This window comes from Lepidochelys kempii, chromosome 8, assembly GCF_965140285.1.
Source record: "Lepidochelys kempii isolate rLepKem1 chromosome 8, rLepKem1.hap1, whole genome shotgun sequence".
NCBI lineage: Eukaryota > Metazoa > Chordata > Testudines > Cheloniidae > Lepidochelys > Lepidochelys kempii.
Window position 1 is genome coordinate 32,391,651 of NC_136387.1, and position 21,887 is coordinate 32,413,537.

Genomic DNA, 21,887 nt, shown 5'->3' on the forward strand with positions numbered 1-21,887 from the left:
CATTTATTAACTGTAAATGGGACCTTCACCTTAATATAAAAGATGATTGCTTTGTCTCTCTCTGTGCCCCATTCCTGTTGTCTCTGCTCTCCTCTACTCACATACATGCCCAAAAAATATCACACTTTCTCTGCTCAGTTGATTCAGGATGCAAGCAGATTCACTTATGATAAAGTACATCAAATATCTCTGCCAAACAGATATGTTCTTTATAATATAAATTAAATTTCACTCTGCACTGATCATATATTTTCATTAACATTTCTCCTTTCATAGAGTATTTTGCCATATATATGCTACAGGGAGTATATGTATTTTGCATGTGTATTTCCTGCTTATCTATCCATGCATTGGTACTTTTTTAAATACATAGAATACCTTCTTAATATGTTGATTTGCTGCGACAGAGTTGGGCTGAATTATTAGTTCTTTCATTTAGTTGAGTTTTCAAAGAAAAAATTATAGCTCTTCATAAATTTTACATGCAGCATATACACAATGGGCCATATGCTATGGTAATTTACACTCTGCCCATTCTAATTGATTTAAGTGGCAAATCTGGCTCAGTGTCAGTAGTATCTCCTGACCTGCCTGTCCCATGGAAATTCCAGTTTGCAAGCCCTGGCTGCTGGCCCATGAAAGCTCTGTGGGACTCAGCCCGATCTCGTAGACCAGTGAAACTCAGATTACAGTGGTTCAGGAGCCAAATTACTGATCAACATTACCCAAAAGAGGCACAGCAGTGTGAATTCATTGTTTCATTTACTGTAGTATTATATATTCATATTTAGACACTATGACAGGAAATATTTAGTGTGTTTGTGTATGTGCATGTGGGTGTGTATATATATATATATTATTCTCACAGCAAAATGACTGACCAAGTATTATTTTGTGAGCTATAATTGGTTAATAACATAGTAAAAGCATCCTGATTGGTTAATAACTTAGGCTGGTTAATCATTTAAATCACACAGTATTTTAATATCATGTGTGGAAAAGAGCTGCAGGAAACACATTTAAGAGCCACTTGCACCTCACAAGCCTCAATCTGAGTACCACTGTGTTAGATTCTTTTTACCAAAGGTAATCCCATAGAAGTCAAGCACTACTCCACTGCTAAGTATTACTCTCAGGAGCAAGGGTTTGTGGAATCAGTTTGCAGAGGCAGCCCCCATTTTGAGGAAGAACTTAACCACACCCTACAACTGCAGAATGCTGCTTGTGGGTGGAATCTGTCTGTCCATAGCACACTGGCTGCATTCTAACATGTGAATTCTGCTGAAATCAAACCAATTACCCTGGGCTAGATTGTGATCTGAGCACGGGGTCCTGTGAAAGCTGCCTCACCTCAGCACTTGCCCTAAGAGGCGCGTGTGCCTGACAAACCAGTCTGAGCCACAGTTGCTCAGTAGGGTGGGGAAGCAAGTTACTACACTGTTACTTGAAAGGATGCCATTCACATCTCCCAGCATGTGTAGGGTGGGTGTGGCCAAAACAACACCAGTTCCTGCCCATTTACTTCTAGGGAGAATATTAAAGATTGGGTGGACAGGTGTACTTTTCAACAGACCCAAGAGCTGAGTGATAAGGTGTAAGGTAAACCCATATTTCCTTGCTCAGCTGAGTAAGCCAAGGACAGAACCTAGCCTTCAATTTCTCTGTGTAATTTTTCCCCATTAAATGTTTGTTTTACTTTGTTCTAAGCACATTACAAAACACTTTTCCCCGTATTAGCCACAGGAGATCAGGAATTGTTGTATGTTTCTAAGGTCTCTGAAATACCTTGTTATATTGGTGGCGAAATCTGTGTGTGTTCAACTTTGCTGAATTTCATTGCTCATCAGTGTGAGTGATTCAGCCATGTGCACTGTAAAATGGACAGGTACTGCAAATTTCAGCATGGCAGCGCTCTCAATGCATCTGATTCTTGGCCCCTAACGCTTCTGTTCAGAGAGTAAATGTGCTATTGTTTTGCAATATGGAGAAATTACTATTCAGCAAGAATAATTATTAGCAAGTTCAGTTAGTCAGTGACTTTGCCCATTTTCTAAATTCGGCATCGTTGAAGGTATTGGTATTAATTCACATCGCCACCACAATCCTGTTTTGCTCCAGATTGTTAGGACAAAGCAATATTAATGCTATCCTTTTCTTCTGCTAAGCACTCAGTATGCTTAAAGTATTAATATGTTGTGTTTCAGACAAAACAAAAGGGCAGCTTTAGAGTTTTTCAATAAATCATTATTGAGATGGGATGAGTAATTATACATGGCGGCCACACTGACTTAGCTGTTCCCCTATTTCCTATAGCTTTTAGCCGTCTGTTTTTTGTGATGGTGTTACAGTGCCATCTGGAGATTCAAATTCCCAGTGGATATATGGTCACTTTTCTATATCTTGCTTCTACTTATTTCCTTTCCTTGGATGATTGTGGTGGTCCTGCTTAATTTACATGATGGCACCTAGTTGTTACAACGATGGACACTTTACAAGTGCATATAATGGGCCAGATTGTCTGCTACATCCAATTTAAACTGGGTGAAGTAAATGGGAGTAAAGGTCTATCAAGGAGTGGCTCACTGACACTCTGCTTGGCCCTAAATCCAGATTACAGCATCCTGGAGGCTGCTCTAACCTGAGCCAGTTTACTACCCCCAACCTTTCCAAGCTCATTATCAGAAGTAAAATCTCCACAGCCCAGGAGACACCAACTCAAAGCAACACCAGACACTGCCAGAACAACAGATACAAACCCTGCAGACATATCTCCACTCCTATGATATTCAGCACCCCCATAACACACCTTTCAAGAGCCAGGTGTCCTTTACATGCTATTACAACATGTAATGTACCTCATTCGGTGACTTAAATGCCCCCATAACAACTATGTGGGTGAAACATGACACTCCCTACGCTCCTGAATGAACTCACACAGAAGAATGATAAAATCCAAAATGCCATATCACCTGTGGGTGAACACTTTTCACAAAACGATCACTCTATACCTGACCCTGGTCCTCATCCTGAAAGAAAACCTGCACAACACTGTGAAAACACAAATCTGGGCGCTTATATTCATAATTTGCAAGGTACTAAAAATCATGGACTGAATAGAGACACCAGATTTATGACAACAATCACTTATGCCTTTTTCTCTGCTTCCCCCTCCCCCCCCGCCCCTTATCCTTCCTGCGTCCCTACCCCGCCCCCCCGACTGGAGAACTTTTAACTTCACCTTCAATGGTCCCTTGAAATGTGTTCACTATTTATGCTGAACAACCTGTTCCACCTTTTATTTAGCTGTGACAGTCTGGATATGTCTACCCTGCAATTAGATGCCCAAGGCTGGCCTGTGCTGGCTGACTTGGGCTCACAGGGCATGGGTAAAGGGCTGTCTAATTGCAGTGTAGGCTTCCAGGCTTGGGCAGGAGCCTGGGCTCCAGGAACCTGCGAGGTGGGAGGGTTCCAGAGCTCAGGCTGCAGCCCAGCCCTGAAGTCTACAATGTACTGAAACAGCCTGGCAGCAATTAAACAGCCCTGCAGTCCCATCCCAAGTCAGCTGGCACAGGCCAGCCATGGGTTTTTAATTGCAGTGTGTACATACCCTCTGAGTACATTTCCCAGACTTGAAGAAGAGCTCTGTGTAGCTCGAAAGCTTGTCTCTTTCACCAACAGAAGTTGATCCAATAAAAGATATTACCTCACCCACCTTGTCTTTCTCATGTTCAGAGTAGTCTATTTACACCCCTAGAGTTAGCCAGCTTTCATAATGGGTATAAACAAGGGGCAAGATTAAACTGTACACAATTGGTCTGATTCCAGTTGTGTTGAATTTGCAGTCAGCAGCCTGCATAAAGAGAAAGGTAGGACCCAGGGTAGTGGACTGCTCCCCTAGGGGAAACAAGGCCCTTCAGAAACTCTTTTAAAGTCTTACTTCTTTGGGGATTGATTGTATGAATCTAAAATGGCTGGGCCTTTTAAAGTTGATCTACTGATTTGTGAAGGGTTCTGGGTAGTTAAGGAAACCAGTTCTTGACTGCAAAAAGTATTTTCTTTAATGTTAAATAACCAAAAAACAAAACTACAGAACCATCAGCCCCTATTCCAAATGTTCTGGTCTTCCTTTCAGTGGGAATGTCAGTACAGTTGTAGTGGTGATGGCTAATAGATCTGGTATAAAGTCAAAGCAATGCTTTAGTGTCATCCGGAAAATCACATCTTTGAAGACTGAAATGAAGAGCCATATGAAAAGCTGGTGTTCCAATAGAATATAATCCCTACAATAAATTTTAGTCCCTGGAAACAAAAGCGAAGTTAGCAAAATCTGAGAGTTTACCAATTTTAACGTAAATTCCAAAGCTGTATTGAAAGAGACAAGACAATACAATCCAGAGCTGTTGTTACCCATTTTTAGATAACTGAGATGATAGCAATGAGTGTCTTCCATTTCAGTGGAGATAAGTGTTGACTTCTTAGTGTTCCTTGGTATGTACATAGTCCCGGTGTACACTTACTTTTGAACACTGCTAGGTGTTTTTTTTTCTTTTCATCCACTCTAAGCACTTGCTAGTCATCTTTTGACATCACTTGACTGTCCTTGAAAGTAATGGGTAATGTTGATTTCTTATTCAAACAGCAAAAAGAATTGCAACTGATTCTCTTTATGTGGACTCAGCTCTTTAGTTTAGCATTTCAAAATCAGTGCAAGATGCTGGATTTGCATACCTGCCCTGTGGTATTGTTTATGTTCAGTAGTTAGTGGGTTTCTGGAAAAAGTGCATTTGGTTTCAGCACCTTAAAAAGCAAAGCCGCTAGTGGTCACTTTTCTCATTCTTCTATGGATTTAGACACCTTGTTAGATATGTAAGAAGAGTGCAAATAAAAAAAGAAGCAACGTTCAGCTAAAAAAATAATCCATTGTCATTCAAGTCAAGGGTAATGTTCCCAATGTCTTAAATAGTGCAGCATTCAGCCCTGCAAATAGTATTGTAACTCCTTACTAGATGTGCATTAATACTGCCAAGAAACTATCCAAATGATCAACTCATTAAGGCTACAATTTAGTCATGGTGGTCATGGCAGTCATGGATTCCGTGACTTTACCGGACCTCTGTGACATCTAGGGCCTCAGGAGGCGGAGGCGGGACTGTGTGTCCCTACTTTGCAACTGGGGCTGGCTTGAACCGTGCGCCCCAGCCTCGTGGTGTCACAGGGTTGACAGGGACTGCAGCTGGGGCCACGTGCCCTAGTCTTGTGGTGTCCTTGGGCTTGGCGGGGGTCTGCAGCTGGGGCCGGACACTTCAGCCCCGTGGTGTCCCAGGGTTGGCAGAGGCTGCAGCCAGGGCTGTGATCCCCAGCCCCTCAGCTTTCCACAGTGGCAGCACCAGGGGCTGTGTGCCCCCCTGCCCACGGCTTCCCAGGGCCATGCACCCCTTGGCCCGCCGGCTGTGCCAGGCTTGGCGGAGGCCGCAGCCAAAGCCACACACCCCTGTCCCACAGCTACGGCCAACTCTGGAGCAGGGACTGTGTGCCCCCTGTGGCTGCATCCCCCCCACTGCAGCTGCTGGCAGGGAGCTTGGCCTGTCAATCCCCCCCCCATGAGACTCCATTCCTCCACCCTGCCTAGCCCTGCCTCCAGGTTATTTTTAGTAAAGTCACAGACAGGTCACAGACAGGTCACAGGCTCTGTGAATTTTTGTTTATTGCCTGTTACCTGTCCATAACATTTTACTAAAAATAACTGTGATAAAATCTTAGCCTTGCAAACATCAAACACACACAATGTCCTGAGGACTATTGTACCAATAATAATGACCACTGTTGATGGCATCACACCAGGCATTGTGCAGTGAAGTTCCTAAATCTGGCTGAATCCTGTAAATCTGTGAATCTTTGGGGCCGCCATCTGGGTGGCGCCAGGAAGGGTCAAGGCATGCACTCCTTCGTGTGTCAATGGAGAGTTGAAGAGCACAGTGTTCTGGGATGTTTGTATCCATCCTGGAGATATGGCTGTAGAGCCTGCAATGCCACTTTTGAATATAATGAGTGACTGAAGGAAGGCCAGATCTCTGGGAGATTGTAACATTTCGTACAAAGTCAACCCACTTCATGCTAAGGATTTGGCACATGGGTGACCAGATGTCCCGATTTTACAGGGGCAGTCCTGATATTCGGAGCTTTTTCTTATATAGACGCCTATTACCCCCCAACACCCCATCTTGATTTTTCACACTTGCTTTCTGGTCTCCCCAGTTGGCACTGACAGCACATATGGAATGCCTCTATCCACCCCAACTCTGTGTGTAAGTGGGTCCAAGTTTCTGACCCATATAGCAATACATTGTGGTACACAGATCTGACCAATCCTGAACTTTGTCTCATTGCAAAGATGTTTTTGTATCCATAAGTGAGACATGGACTTTGTGCAGGAGGTGTTGAGACCTATTCATCAAAGAAAGTCCAGTTTGCTGTGACCATTTGAACTATGCTTGTAGCCTAAGTAGATTAATTCATCAGTGCTCTCCACAGTACTCGACCCCACCTGCAGCAGGGCTTCTGGTGGCCCAGTTCCAAGGTTCTGGACCTTGGTCTACTGCCATGAGACATTCAACCCATAATGTAGGTGGTGTACTTCAGACCTTGGAGGATGGGGCTGAAATTATCTGACTTCTCCACAAGCAAAGCAGTGTCATTAGCATAGTCTTGGTCAGTGAATGCTTCTCGACCAATCTTGATTCCAATGTGTGGAGTGGCAAGTCCTAATATCCAGTTGATGGTTGACAGAATAGTGCTGGGGTGAGAATGTATCCTTGCTGCACACCACAGGTTGTGTAGAAATGTGGCAAAAGTCATGAACCCACATGTACTCTCGCACCAGTACCAGAGTAAATATCCTGCACCCGATATAGCAGAACATCTGGAACACCAATTCCTTTCAGTGTGAACCAAAGTGCTGAAACGATTCTTGAGTAGGTAAACGTTTTCTGCCTACCATGGAATTTAAATTGAGCATGGGGCATACCTGCTTTGTTTCACAAGAGCTACATCTTTTGAGTCAGCTTGATTATGTCATGTTGAAGCACTAATGAGGACTCTTGGGCATTATTTGGCTCTTATAAAACAAAATTGTGATCAACTAAGTGCAAATGAATTGGAACTAGCATACACATCGGAACACAATCCAGTTACAGAAAGCTGAAACAGGATGATCAATGGCAGCATTGCCTTTCTGAAGCATTCCTCAAGGTTTGATTCAAGGCCTCGCTCAGCTTCCAGATGGAGTGTCAGAAGCAAAAAATAATCATGTGGGAATTCAAGAAGTGTAATCATGCATGCAGGCCAGAACTGCTGTCACAACACGAGCCGCTTCTTATAGAAGCGTTGACATAGTAAGCACCCACAGCAGCAGTTTCTAGTCTTTTCAGGCTTTTACAGCAGCATGTCGATCACAAAGGGGGCTAGTGGCAGGATGGGGCTTTTATCAAGCCAGGATTGTTAATTTATCCTGGAAAAGGAAGAGGTTAGAGGAGACTCTTCAGAGAAGCATTTACAATTATGAAAGGTAGAGTGACAACTGATCAGTTCCTACATTTTAACCTGTTTTAAAGTTATATTTGCTGGATGAAAATAATGGCAGGTACATTTTTGAACAAAAAAAAAAAAAAGAAAGAAATCTTCACATAATATATCCAACCTGCAGAACTCAGTACTGTAGGAGGCATAGCCACATACTGTAAAGTGGTTGAAGTTGAGAAAGAATGGTTAATTTAATTATCAATATGTTTGAAGATATGTTTATTGCCGACAGTAAAGGCAATTAGCTTCTTCAAGGCATAAATTTATCGTTTTAGGGGTCAGGAAAGAATTTATTTCCCTGGAATAACTATTGGTGGAAACTAGATTTGACTGATCAGATCCTATGCCCCTATATTCCACTGCAAGCTACCATTAGAACTTTTGGGAAAATATTGTACACCTGTGTTAACCTATCCCTTCTACTAATTGCCATGTTATTCTACAGGAACAGTCCAAAATTATAATCGAATAATGCCCTGCAGACTTTTGGCTCTCTCTCTATAATAACGTAGCATTTTAGTAAGGAATGAACACATTATCATCAGTGCTTCTGTTATGTGTTTAAATCTACCACTAATGGACATTGCAATAGTTTGTGTGGCACACAGCTAGAGGAAATCAAACTATAAACCTATCTGCAAGCATTACAGAAACATTTAAATCAGATCCACTTGCAGGTATCTGTCACCTGTTTGGGAAGTTCCAAACAAAAGGCAAAAGCCTATTTTAATAAGAATTAGAAAGAAAATGCTTGGGAAACTAAAAACCAAGTTATGCTTCTATCTTATGCTGTATCTGAATACAATTTATGTCATTGATGGTCTGGGCCACATGTTATTGTGAATAGATTCAGTAGCTCTGTGTATATAAAATTAGGATCTTACAGGGGAACAAAAAAGTAGATACATTCTACTGTGCAAATCAGTTAAAACTGTGCCAAGAAACAAATATTTCTCCATAGGCACAGAAACGATAAATGCGCAAGAGAGCCAGTACAAATCGGCCCCATAACAGGAACAAGATAAAATGCAGAGCATAACAACACTGATCCTATACTTCTGCTTAAATGCTGCTGTTCAAACTGAGTCACAGACTGTTTTATCTGTCATCACAAAAGACACAGATAAGACAGTTACCTTTTTTTGTAACTGGTGCTCTTTGAGATGTGTTGCTAATGTCTATTCCATTGTGGGTGGGTGTGCTCGCCACATGCACGGGTGCCTTTCCCTCGGTGGTATCCGTGGGGGACTGGCTCTGGTGCCCTCTTGAGTGGCACGCGAATGCCGTAGTGTAGGGAGCATTGACGGTCCTCCCATCCTCAGTTCTTTCTTGCTGGAAACTCCGACAGTGGGGAAGGAGGGCGGGTCATGGAATGGACATGAGCAACACATATCGAAGAACACCAGTTACAAAAAAAAAAGTATTTGTCTTTTCTTCTTCGAGTGATTGCTCATGTCCATTCCATTGTAGGTGACTCCGAAGAAGTACCACTGGAGGCGGGTAGGAGTTCATGGATGTGTCAGTTGCAACACAGCTCTTCCTAAGCCAGTGTCATCTCTCGCTTGCTGGGTGATGGCATAATGGGTCATGAATGTGTGTATCAAAGACCATGTCGCGGCCCTGCAGATGTCCTGAATAGGGACATATGCAAATAAGGCCGCTGAGGATGCTTGAGCCCTGGTTGAGCGGGCCTTCACTATAGGCAGCAGCTCAGCCTGAGCCAGATCATAACAGATCTGAATGCAGGTGGTGATCCTCTGTCAGGACACCGGGAGGCCCTTCAACCTATTCACTGTCACAATATAGAGCTGGGCCTTCAGAAAAGGGCAACAAAAATGATTAGGGACATGGAGTGTCTGCCATATGAGGAAAGATTAACAAGACTTGGAATAGCAGCTTGGAAAAAAGACAGCTAAGGGGGGATATGATAGAGGTCTATAAAATCATGACCGGTGTGGAGAAAGTAAATAAGGAAGTGTTATTTATTCCTTCTCATAACACAAGAACTAGGGGTCACCAAATGAAATTAATAGGCAGCAGGTTTAAAACAAACAAAAGGAAGTATTTTTTCATGCAACGCACGGTCAACCTGTGGAACTCCTTGTCAGAGGATGTTGTGAAGGCCAAGAATATAACAGGGTACAAAAACAGATCTAGATAAATTCAGAGGATAGGTCTATCAATGGCTATTAGCCAGGATGGGCAGGGATGGTGTCCCTAGCCTCTGTTTGCCAGAAGCTGGAAATGAGCGATAGGAGATGGATCACTTGATGATTACCTGTTCTGTTCATTCCCTCTGGGGAAACTGGCATTGGCCACTGTTGGAAGACAGGATACTGGGCTAGATGAACCTTTGGTCTGACACAGCATAGCCGTTCTTATGTTCTTCTTATGTTCATAGTTGGAACCAAAGTCAAAATGACCTGAGTTTTCTGGATTAGCCTTTAAATACCAAAGTGCTAAATGCTTTTCAACCAGGCCATATGTGAGCAAGTGCTAGGTGTGTGTGCTGGGGTCGGGGAGAGAGTTGAGTGTGCCAGTGGATGTGTGTGTAAAATCAGGTGCAGGTTTAGAAGCCATGTTTTAAGACTTTTGCCTTCACTGTCATAAGGCACCCACTAGAAAATTTCTCTTTTGAATCATTGCTTTTCAATAGAGATGGGCTGGTTTTCAAATCTGGTTTTCAAATGTAGATGGGCTTATGGATTTGGGGCTTAGAATGACACCCCTCTTTCTTTGTTGCAGAGCAGGAAAATATGAGAGCGGTGAAGAATTGTTGCTGTAACCAAATATTTAGGTCACTTCAAGTGGCTTCTAGAGTTTTGAAAGACACAAAAATGGGAGAAAGAAACATACAATAGTCCACTTCAAAAGACATCATGAGTAGATGTTTTATTAGGAGCTTCTCACTTAGAAGATGGTGGTCTAACTTGGAAGTTTACCATACAGTTGCTGTATTTAGCAATCATCATTCAGCATTCAGTCTCGGCAAAAAGGAAAAAACAAGGCCGTGATCCTGCTGCCAAAATGAAGTGAGATACAAGATGGCTTTTTATTCTTTGCTGAAAGCCTAATTCTGTAAGGTGCTGAAGACTCCTGTTGGGGGCATTCAGCACGTGAAAGGATGAGATCTCATGCTGAGTTTGAGGGTTGATTTTTGTGGCACTTGAGCTAGAGTAAGGAGAGGACAAATGTCATGACATGCAGACACAATTAAATATGAATTCAGGGTCATTGAAAGGCTGGTTTCTTTTTATTTCATTGAAATCTGTCCTAAATTACTGACATCCAGATAGTAGGTGGACCAGTTTTAGATTTCTTTATGTACAGGAGGAAGATGGTCTAAGAGACTGGGATCTTCTTGCACTAGTTTCAGTTGACGAGGGATATGAACTTGTGTGTGAGTCGTATCTGTCCATTGGCAACATCCAATACAAATCTCCTCCTTTCTCCCCTTTGACATTATCTTCAGTGGTTTACACAGGCAAGGTGATTTGAGATGATTAATTCAGTCCACTTGTTCAGATGCCCTCTACTCTTTGGTTTATACATGCACATTGTCAGCATGTGGTGTCAGCAAATGAGAGCTTTTAAAATTCTCCCTTTCATGTATTTTCTTTCCTTCATATTCTGTGCTTTATGCAGGAATGTTATGTCAAAGAACTTTATGTTCTTTAAAGATAACTAAAGAACTCAAAGATAAGTAAATGACGGACCTGGCTATCCCACCCAGCTTTTTTTGTGGTTGCAATTAAAATGGATTTGATCCCAGATCTCTAAATATTATCCATCCCTAATTAGGCACTCTTATGCTGCTTGAGAATGCATCTGGCTGTCTTTGAGAATTAACCTTCTTGGATGTATTGGCATATAGGAATGCATTCATAAATAAATGTAGTTGGGGTTGGTCCTGCTTTGAACAGGCGATAGGACTAGATGACCTCCTGAGGTTTCTTCCAACCCTGATATTCTATGATTCTATGAATGTCTTTCCTTTTGGGTCAAAGACAAGTATAGGATGAAAACACAATGGATTTTTTCCCATTGTGTGGAACCAGCCAAGCTTTGTCCATAGATGGGCTGGCCGAAACATTTTTGGGAGGTCCTGCAAAACAATTTTCATAACTCCAAACTTAACTGACTCTTTTAAGGTTGACTTGGCCGGATATGAAGTCCCTCACCAGCAGCCTAGAGTCCTCCTGCTGTTCCTTACAGTCTTGGTGACTGATTTTCCCGGGCTGTTGTCATGCAAAAAAGGGCTGGACATTTTTTTAAATTGAAAATTGAGGTGGCATTTCTAGATCCTGCAAATCAGAAGACTTGTGGCCTTGAGCTTTGCAGGGCCTGCCATCTGGCTTTCTGCAGAATCAAACTTTTCAATCAAAACCAGGCGTGATCCTTCACTGACTACAGTGGTGGGGTTGAGTATGCAAGGAATTCTAAAAAGGGCCCTTTGTTAGGACAGTACCCAGGTGGGATGTTGTCATCATAACCCTAGATCACCCACTCATCGCCACCTTCTGAACTGGTCTAGCTGTGCCTCAGTTTTCCATCTGTAAAATGGGGATTGGTATCTCTTTTCTCCCACCCTTTATATCGTCTATTTAGACTGACAATTCTTTCACTTTCTGACTATGTATTTATAGCACCTGCCTGATCTTGGTGGTTGTAGCCTCTAGGCACAACTGTAAAATAAAAATAAGCAGTGCTGTTTGGATGGGGAGGAGATTACCTATTCATCCAGGTGGAAAGATCTAGTATACCATTGTACCATAATCAAGGTGGAGTGCTTTGCTGTTGTTGAGTTGACAAATGTGCAATCAGGCCATAAATGGTTCACAACTTCATGATGGATATTGCTAACTTCATCATAGTAAGGCTATCTTATTTTATCTGTCAAAGATACTTAATGCCATTGTATCTGAGGATGTCACAATCTGTATTGTATTTAGCCTCACTACACCCCTATGATGTAAGGAAATATTAAACCCATTGAACAGATGGGGAGCTGAAGCAAAGAGAGGTTGAATGGGCTTGCCCAAGGTACCCAGGATGCCTCTGGCAGAGCCTTGAACCCAGGTTGTTATAATATAAAATTATTGTTTCTACATGCTTTGAATTTGATAAACATTTGCCAATGGCAGCTTTTCTGTTACCTAGACATCTGTACAGTGTGTGGACATCAATATCTTATACATGATTTTAGTCAGTTCTCATCTTCAGATATATGTGAGGTGTTCATGGAAGTCAAGTTTTCTGCTGACTTCCATGGGATTGTATGTCACATATAGGTCAGCACAGAATTTGATCCTCTGAGATTTGTGTGTGCATATCCAAGGGTGGAACTGCACTGTTAATATGAGACATAAGCAATTGTTTACTTTGGCTTTTCCATATCTAAAATGTTACCCCCTGCCTCGTGAAAACAGGTTAATGCCACAGATAATTGCAATATTGATATCCAATATTTTCAGATGAACCATTTCAAAATTGGTTGAACTGCCAGAATTGTGGGAAGGAAAATGAATCAGGAAACATTTGAAATGTCTGGGAATGTTGGATTGCTAAATCATGGTTCAAAATGTTATTGAATCTCACTGAAGTACTTAGGCAGTAATTTAACTGGCTAAAAATGCAATACATTTCACTTCAAAATACAAAGAATTGCTAACTGTATTGTATGTTAACATGAAAAGCATTATAATTGAATTCCAGAACATTTTATTTCGCCACAAGCTGGGTGACCTTTTTTAAACAAACTTCTTTAAAAGGGTTTAACTATAATGGCCGGAAGTAGGCTTTGAAGTTCACAATCCATTAAAATGAAAGGGCAAGATTTTTCTGTCTTTCTGCAAAGGAAGCATAATAGCAGTGCATTGACTTAAAGGAGACTGAAGTACGAGTGAAAGGTGCCTTCATAACCCAAAATACTAGAAACTTTCGTCTTATTTTCTACATTAGTTTTCTTTAACAGGGCACCCAAAAAACCCCTGCAGCCTATACATTATCTCAAAACTCAGTGCAGGTTTGCAAACCTATACCAAGTTTGAGTGTTCGTTCAATTCCTGAACTAAGAAAAACCTACATATTTTCAGGCTTCATTCTGAAAGTTTGCATTACCCAAATTCGAACCAGTGCTGTGATCCTGGAATGTAAACAAAATCTTACTAGGACATAGATCAGACAAGTGACTTGTATCTTTTTTGTTGATTTCATACAAATCTAACTGTGGTTTATTGGGTAGATAGGACAAATAATTCTGTCTACAATTCAGTTGTAAAACCTAGGAAATACCATCAATGTATAGTTTGTCAGAGCACTGGGACCCATATTAGAAAACAGCAGCTGTAACTGCAGAAGTTAGAGGGGCTGTGGGCTGAATACAGACCAGAAGTCAGAACCAGTTGTGTTTTCATCCTGGCTCTGGCAATATCTCTCTATGGGTGTGACCCAGTTCCCACAGAAGTCAACGGAAAGATTCTCAATGAAGTAGCCTTGGGTGAAAGTTACTTAACCTTTTTGGGTCTAATAGTGGTTACTATTTATCACCATCACTCCCAAAACCTCATTGGTCATTGGGAAACCATCACTGATGAGCAGTCAACCAATTGTCCCCCTAATGATTGTGAGTCAGTGCTTGAGTCTCCACAAAGTCCATTCCTATCTACTCTTTTATGTTGTCAATCCATCTCTTCTCCTGTCTACCTCTTCTTCTCTTCCCCTGTACTATCCCTTGGAGATGATCTTGGATAGGTCAGAGGATCTTGTTACATAGCTGAACCACTTCTGCTTGCGCTTCTTCACAGTTGTCAGAAGGTCTTCAAATGACCCAGCGCATTGGGTGTTGATGTTGCAGACCTCTTCATGAATGACATGGTCAAAGTAGGAGATGCCCAGGATTTTACAGAAGCATCTCATCTCTAGAACCTGCATTTTCCATTCAAGTTCTGCTGTAAGGGTCCATGTCTCGCACACGTACCGAAAAATGGAGATGACCAATGTGTGCAGCACTTTTAGTTTGGATTCCAGGGAGATGTTCTTATTCCTCCAAATTGGTTTTAGCATTGCCACTGCTGCTTCTGTTTGCACAGTTCTTGCCTGAATTTCTGCCTTGGATCCTTCATCAGTGATGATTGCCCCCAAATACTTGAACTGTTTCACTGTCTCCAGCAATTGTCCACTGACAGTGATACAGGGCCGGTTTTGTTCAATATCTTCATAAATGATCTGGAGGATGGTGTGGATTGCACTCTCAGCAAATTTGCGGATGATACTAAACTGGGAAGAGTGATAGATACGCTGGAGGGGAGGGATAGGATACAGAAGGACCTAGACAAATTGGAGGATTGGGCCAAAAGAAATCTGATGAGGTTCAATAAGGATAAGTGCAGGGTCCTGCACTTAGGACGGAAGAATCCAATGCACCGCTACAGACTAGGGACCGAATGGCTAGGCAGCAGTTCTGCGGAAAAGGACCTAGGGGTGACAGTGGAGGAGAAGCTGGATATGAGTCAGCAGTGTGCCCTTGTTGCCAAGAAGGCCAATGGCATTTTGGGATGTATAAGTAGGGGCATAGCGAGCAGATCGAGGGACGTGATCGTTCCCCTCTATTTGACATTGGTGAGGCCTCATCTGGAGTACTGTGTCCAGTTTTGGGCCCCACACTACAAGAAGGATGTGGATAAATTGGAGAGAGTCCAGCAAAGGGCAACAAAAATGATTAGGGGTCTAGAACACATGACTTATGAGGAGAGGCTGAGGGAGCTGGGATTGTTTAGCCTGCAGAAGAGAAGAATGAGGGGGGATTTGATAGCTGCTTTCAACTACCTGAAAGGGGGTTCCAAAGAGGATGGCTCTAGACTGTTCTCAATGGTAGCAGATGACAGAACGAGGAGTAATGGTCTCAAGTTGCAGTGGGGGAGGTTTAGATTGGATATTAGGAAAAACTTTTTCACTAAGAGGGTGGTGAAACACTGGAATGCGTTACCTAGGGAGGTGGTAGAATCTCCTTCCTTAGAGGTTTTTAAGGTCAGGCTTGACAAAGCCCTGGCTGGGATGATTTAACTGGGAATTGGTCCTGCTTCGAGCAGGGGGTTGGACTAGATGACCTTCAGGGGTCCCTTCCAACCCTGATATTCTATGATTCTATATCTGTGTTGATCCCATCATGTTTGTTTGTCATCAGCTTGGTTTTCTCTGCACTGATTTCCATGCCATATTTTGCGGAGGTTACATCCAATCGTTTCACAAGGTTGGCAAGTTCATCTTCGCTGCCTGCCAGCCATCAATGTCATCATCGAACTGAAGATTTGAGATTGTTTGCCCCCCAATGCTGACTCTACATATGTGATCTTCTAGGGCATCAGTCATTATGCGCTCCAGTAGATGTTGAACAGTGTGGGCGAAAGAAGGCACCTTGCCAGACTCCAACAGTGGTGCGAAACCACTCTCCTATTGTGCCATTGACAAGAACTGCACGGCTGGCCTTGGCATACAGTTGTTCAATGAAACATGCAGGAGGAGCAGTGGGGCTATTCTGTCCCCAGACCCACAGTGGCGTTATTATTTACAAGGACTTAATAATACTTACTATTAACGCCATACAAGGCTAACATCACTAACTTACCACCAGTGTTACTTTGAAGATTAGTGAGTTAATGTTTCTATAGGACATTGAAGATGAAAAATTACTTGGTATTAATCTTGTTTATTATCATTCTATGAAGGCCTTACATGGCAAAAGACATGAGTCAACTTCCAAGGTTGTCCGACAAAATGGGGATTGAACTGTGCGGGGGGTTGTTGGTTTTCTTTTAAATTGTGAGCCAAGCTTATGGGAGCTAGAGAATTCTAGCCTTAAGTCTTTTAATTTCTTCAGCTGCACAAACCATGCATACAGTATGCTGCAGGAACAGGAATGTAATTGTGTAAATGCTCTCTTTGGGCATGTAGTTCTCTGCAAATGAATCTTGACAGGGTTTTTCTTGGTTTTCCAACAGGAATGTCCTAGTGGGGTTGTTAATGAAGAGACGTTCAAACAGATCTATGCACAGTTTTTTCCACATGGAGGTGAGTAAAGTGCTTTGTGACTGTCAGACTTATTGAAGCATGTCTTAAAATTCATGTCTGCCAGCTAGCAGCAAAACTATTTCAGCTAATGCATACTGTAACTTTGAATCAATTTTTTAAGTTTTACTGAGTTTTTTTTTAAATATGAAAATACAAATGAATAAGAAAATAAATATAGACCCCCTAGAATACCTATTGCATGGAAATACAGGTAAGCCTGCACTAAAGATCATTACCAGGGTCAACCTCCTTTTTTAAGATGAACACTGGTACAGTGGTTAGGGCATTTGACTGGGAGTTAGGAAACCTAGGTTTCATCCCTGCTCTGCCTCCCAGCTCCTGCATCACCTTGAAGAAGTCATTTCCCTTTTCTGTGCCTCTTTCCTGTACCACACACAATCTCTCCACTCTGTATAGAATATCAACCCTTTGGGGCACAGACTTCTCTTACAATTGTCTTTACAGCACCTAGTACAGTGGAGTCTCTGTGACGGGTTTGGTCACAGAGACCCCCTTGGGACAGTCACCTGACATGCTGAAACTACCTCTGAGCCCATTTTCTCTGTCAGCTTGGGAACCCTGTCTTGTTGAGCCAGACCTGCAAGCCTGCTGCAACACAGACCCAGGATCTGAACCATGTCCCCAAAGCTGCAGGCTTTAAGTGAAAACCACTCAGCAGGTACTCCTGTCTCCAGGACCCAGACACCCAGCTCCCAATGGGATCCAAACCCCAAATAAATTTGTTTTACTCTGTATAAAGCTTATATAGGGTAAACTCATAAATTATTCACCCTCTATAACACTGATAGAGAGATATGCACAGCTGTTTGCTCCCAGGTATTAATCACTTACTCTGGTTCAATAATAAACAAAAGTGGTTTTATTAAGAATAAAAAGTAGGATTTAAGTGATTCCAAGTAATAACAAAGTAAGTTACCAAGCAAAATAAAACAAAACATGCAATTCAAAGCCTAATACATTAAGAAACTGATCTTAAATCTCACCCTCAGAAATGTTCCAATAAGCTTCTTTCACAGACTAGACTCCTTCTTAGTCTCGGTCCAATCCTTTCCCCGGTACAGTTCCTGTTAGTTCCAGCTCAGGTGGTAACTTGGGGATTTCTCATGACTGCTACCACCCTTGTTCTACTCCATCCCCTTTTATAGCAAGGCAGGCCTCCTTCTCTCTCTGGGTTCCCACCCTTCCTTCTAAATGGAAAAGTACCAGGTTTAAGATGGATTCCAGTATCAGGTGACATGGCCACATGTCACTGTAAGACCTCATTCTTCATCCACAGGCTGGCCCCCACGTCCACAAGAAGGCTTGCAGGTAAATAAACCATCTACAGTCAGTTGTCCTAGTCAATCGGAGCTATCAAGATTCTAAGCCACCATTAATGGCCCACACTTTGCATAATTACAGTAGGACCTCAGAGTAATACTTTAAATTTCTAGTTTCAGATAGAACAGTGATACACGCATACAAATAGGATGAACACACTCAGTAGATTATAAGCTTTCTAATGATACCTTACAAGAGACCTTTTGCATAAAGCATATTCCAGTTACATTATATTCACACTCAAAAGCTTATTTCCATAAACATATGGAGTGCAACATCACAGTCTCAATCTTGATTTGAGCCTAGGTGTTACTGTAATGAAAACCGTGATGGGGTATACAAACCCCATACTGTGACTGAACGGTGTAAAAGGCAATACTGGACCCAGGTAGCCCCACTCACCAGACCTGCCAAGCATGCACTGACTGGAGGAGCAGGTTAACAGGGACCTCAGAAGCCCAGGCAAAGGGTGTTGGACAGGCTACAGGAGAGAAGAATCCTTCTCCAGGAAGCCAGACAGAAGAATGAACCTGAGAGGGGACCACAAAGTGGGTAAGACCTTTGGGCAGAGCCTTCTCTACCCACCCACCCCTATGAGAACCTGTAGAGTGCTTCTCCTTTGGACTATTGTTCGGAGGGGATTGCCTGTTTGGACAACAGGGGCCAGGCCCCAAACTGAAGGGATCTATAAGTAGGAAGTAGCTCAGGGAAGCAACTTAGACTCACTGCAGGGAGGACCCTGCCAGTGTTGCATCCCACTATGCTATCCAGCTCTCCGAGCTCCCTATCACACAAATGATACCAGAGACAAGTTTAAAGCCCTCCCAACATTTCTAGTGCCGCACAGTTTGACATGGACAGATCAACCTAATTATATAATCAATTTTCACTAGTTCCTTGCGTCACCAAATATTTAAGATGGATTAGACTGAATATAATAGCATAATCCAGGAGTACATATTGCCTCTTAAACTCACAAATAGAATAAGGCTTCCATGGCCTTTTCAGCAATAACAGGAATCCAACCATTCTAACTCATAGGTTTTGATACAAGAATTATTTCATATTTGAAAATCAGATGTTATAACTCTAAATATTTTTAACAAGAGATGTCCATATGAGGAGAGATTAATAAAACTGGGACTTTTCAGCTTGGAAAAGAGACTAAGGGGGGATACAATAGAGGTCTATAAAATCATGACTCATGTGGAGAAAGTAAATAAGGAAGTGTTATTTACTTCTTCTCATAACACAAGAACTAGAGGTCACCAAATGAAATTAATAGGCAGCAGGTTTAAAACAAACAAAAGGAAGTATTTCTTCATGCAATGCACAGTCAACCTGTGGAACTTCTTGCCAGGGGATGTTGTGAAGGCCAAGAATATAACAGGGTACAAAAACAGAACTAGATAAATTTTTATGGAGGATAGGTCTATCAATGGCTATTAGCTAGGATGGGCAGGGATGGTGTCCCTAGTCTCTGTTTGCCAGAAGTTGGAATGGGCCACTTGATGATTACCTGTTCTGTTCATTCCCTCTGGGGCATGGCATTGGCCACTGTCAGAAGAAAGGATACTGGGCTAGATGGACCTTGGTCTGACCCAGTACACCTGTTCTTATGATGGCCATTTAAAATATTTTAAGCTACCTTCCCTTTAACTAAACACATGCTGCCCTGCATGGGTGCCACGTGGGGGAGGGGCAGAGGCCTCCCCCACCCCACTCCCCCAGCTGGTAGGGCTGCTGCACTTGCAGCCTGGGAGGCTGTGCAACATGGAGCCACAGATCCCTTCCCCCTAGAGAACAGCAGTGGCAGAGGAGCTCAGGTCACTACTGCTGCCAGCTGGTGGGAGCACAGGTGCCACTCTAGGGTCCCTGCATGCTGCCCAAGGGGGAGGGTGAATGCTGAGGACTTGGAACTGCTCCTGTGGGTGCTGTGTGGGAGAGAGGTTCTGAGGATCTGGCTTTGGGGATGCTGGTTCCAGGGAGGGGGATGGTGGCCCAGAGAATGGTGTTGCCACTGCCAGACTTTTTTCACTGCATGGGACCACCCAGGACCCCAACTCCATCACTTTCTTCTAGCAACGGTGCAGGATCAGGCTGGCTCAGTCCCAGGTGTCAGCCCAGAGCAAAGGTCCCAGCCTGGCCACCAGGGAGCCCTAGCACAGGGTTGGGGGATGGTGAAGAAAAGCACCAACCTAACCCAACAATTCAACTTCATGGCTAAGGATCAGATCTGGTAAGGTCTGTCCCCCACTCCTTTGACCCACCCAACTCCAGTCCCAAATCCTCACCCCCTCCCAACCAGGGAATCTACCCCAATCTCCCATCTCTGCCACTGACAGTGTTCGGGAGAATTTTCAGAAATGTTCAATAAATTTCTGATTTCACCTTCCCTTCTTGAGACCCCAACTGGTACTGCTGCTGTCCTGTAGTATTTGTCTGAAGCTCTTCATCAGGGAATGCTGTTAGAATGCTAGTAGAAGTAGATTTCCTTCTCCTAGTAGCATGTGTATGTTAGTGTGCATGTGTGTGTTTGTGAATATCAGTAACATAGCAGAAACAAATCTCACAACATTGTATATGTCTATATGTGGATTACGTATGCACCTGTGTTAATATATATGCATTAATGTCTATGTGTGTGTGTTTTTCAGGATTACAGAGTGCTTGAGTTTAATAGATATATTTCAATGAACTGTTCTAGTAGTTGAAAAGCTCATCTATGTGCCCAGCTCCTTTACAGACTTGCAGTATCAGTGTCTTGGAGAAGGCATATTGAAATCTATTCCATCACTTGCTCTTTCTATTGAGGTTGATGCAAGCTCTCTATTATGATTTTAATTGATGACCCATTCCCTGGATACATGGTTCTCTGCTAGAGTTAGGCCTGGGAAGACTCCTTTTACACGCATTAGTAACACAGCATTAGGGTTAAAAGTGTGTTTTGACATTGCCCATATTTTTTTCTCTCACAAGTTTTTTCAGAGTGTGTGTGTCATTTTACAATCCCATACAGTGTGATGTTTCAGATTTCTCTTATTTTTTACAACTCTTTACATATGAAATTGTACATCCTGGGTATAGTAAAACTTCTATGAATTACAAACATTTTGCATTTGTGTGATTTTATCATCACAGCCTATTCTCTCTGTTACTAAACACTAAAAGCTTCTGTTCTTCACAAGACTTCACGTATACGGTTTGCCATCTATCAAACAGTACTAGTGGTCTAGTATTTTTCGATGTATGTTATATGCCATTGAAACAAAACCTTTTAGTTTAACATTGTGTAATAAGGTCTTTTCATAAGGGTGCATTACTGATAATTCTTTTATTCTTATGGAAGTATTTAATTATACAACTTTTAGCTTAAAGATGCAGCAGCCAGTTTTGTATTGCACTCTTACTTGTTTTACTATGTGAATGGTAGTAATTGAGTGTTGCTTTAGAAATTGTAACACCTTTTTCATTCCAAATGGTTCCACCTCCTAAAGGTGGCCTGTAGGAATTCTGGAAGGAAATATAAATCACCTCTCAAAGTAGAGCACAAGCAAATGAAGGTCATCATGTCGTACATGTTTCATTTTTCTTCATATTGTTGTGGTTTCTGCTATTAAAAGCTGCCCTTCATCTGGCCTTAGAATCTGTTCTTGCTTTAGATGTAAGGACTTCTAAAACCATCTTTAACAATGTTTAAGGTTCAGTGCAGGCTCTGTGGAAGTCCTCTGGAACTTCTCGAGGTCTCAATAAAATCTGTTCCGCTTTTCAGCCATTATCTTATTGCTTTAAATGAAACTAGAGTGACTGGTGTCAAAATACTCAGTAAACAGGACAAATCCAGAGTTCAGATGTCCCTAGTATTTTTCCTTTCTAGCCAACCACCTGTTCTGTTGTAT

The 21,887-nt window shown here is 42.4% G+C and overlaps 1 protein-coding gene across 2 annotated transcripts in view; it reads left to right on the forward strand.

The window, feature by feature from the left end:
- The window catches only part of KCNIP1 (potassium voltage-gated channel interacting protein 1), a 542,944-nt gene that overhangs the window by 503,789 nt on the left and 17,268 nt on the right, over positions 1-21,887 (forward strand). For both annotated transcript variants that reach the window (XM_073355980.2, XM_073355981.2), the window contains one exon: positions 16,578-16,647. In XM_073355980.2, the coding sequence (XP_073212081.2) occupies positions 16,578-16,647 (70 nt within the window). The remainder of the gene's footprint in view (positions 1-16,577; positions 16,648-21,887) is intronic.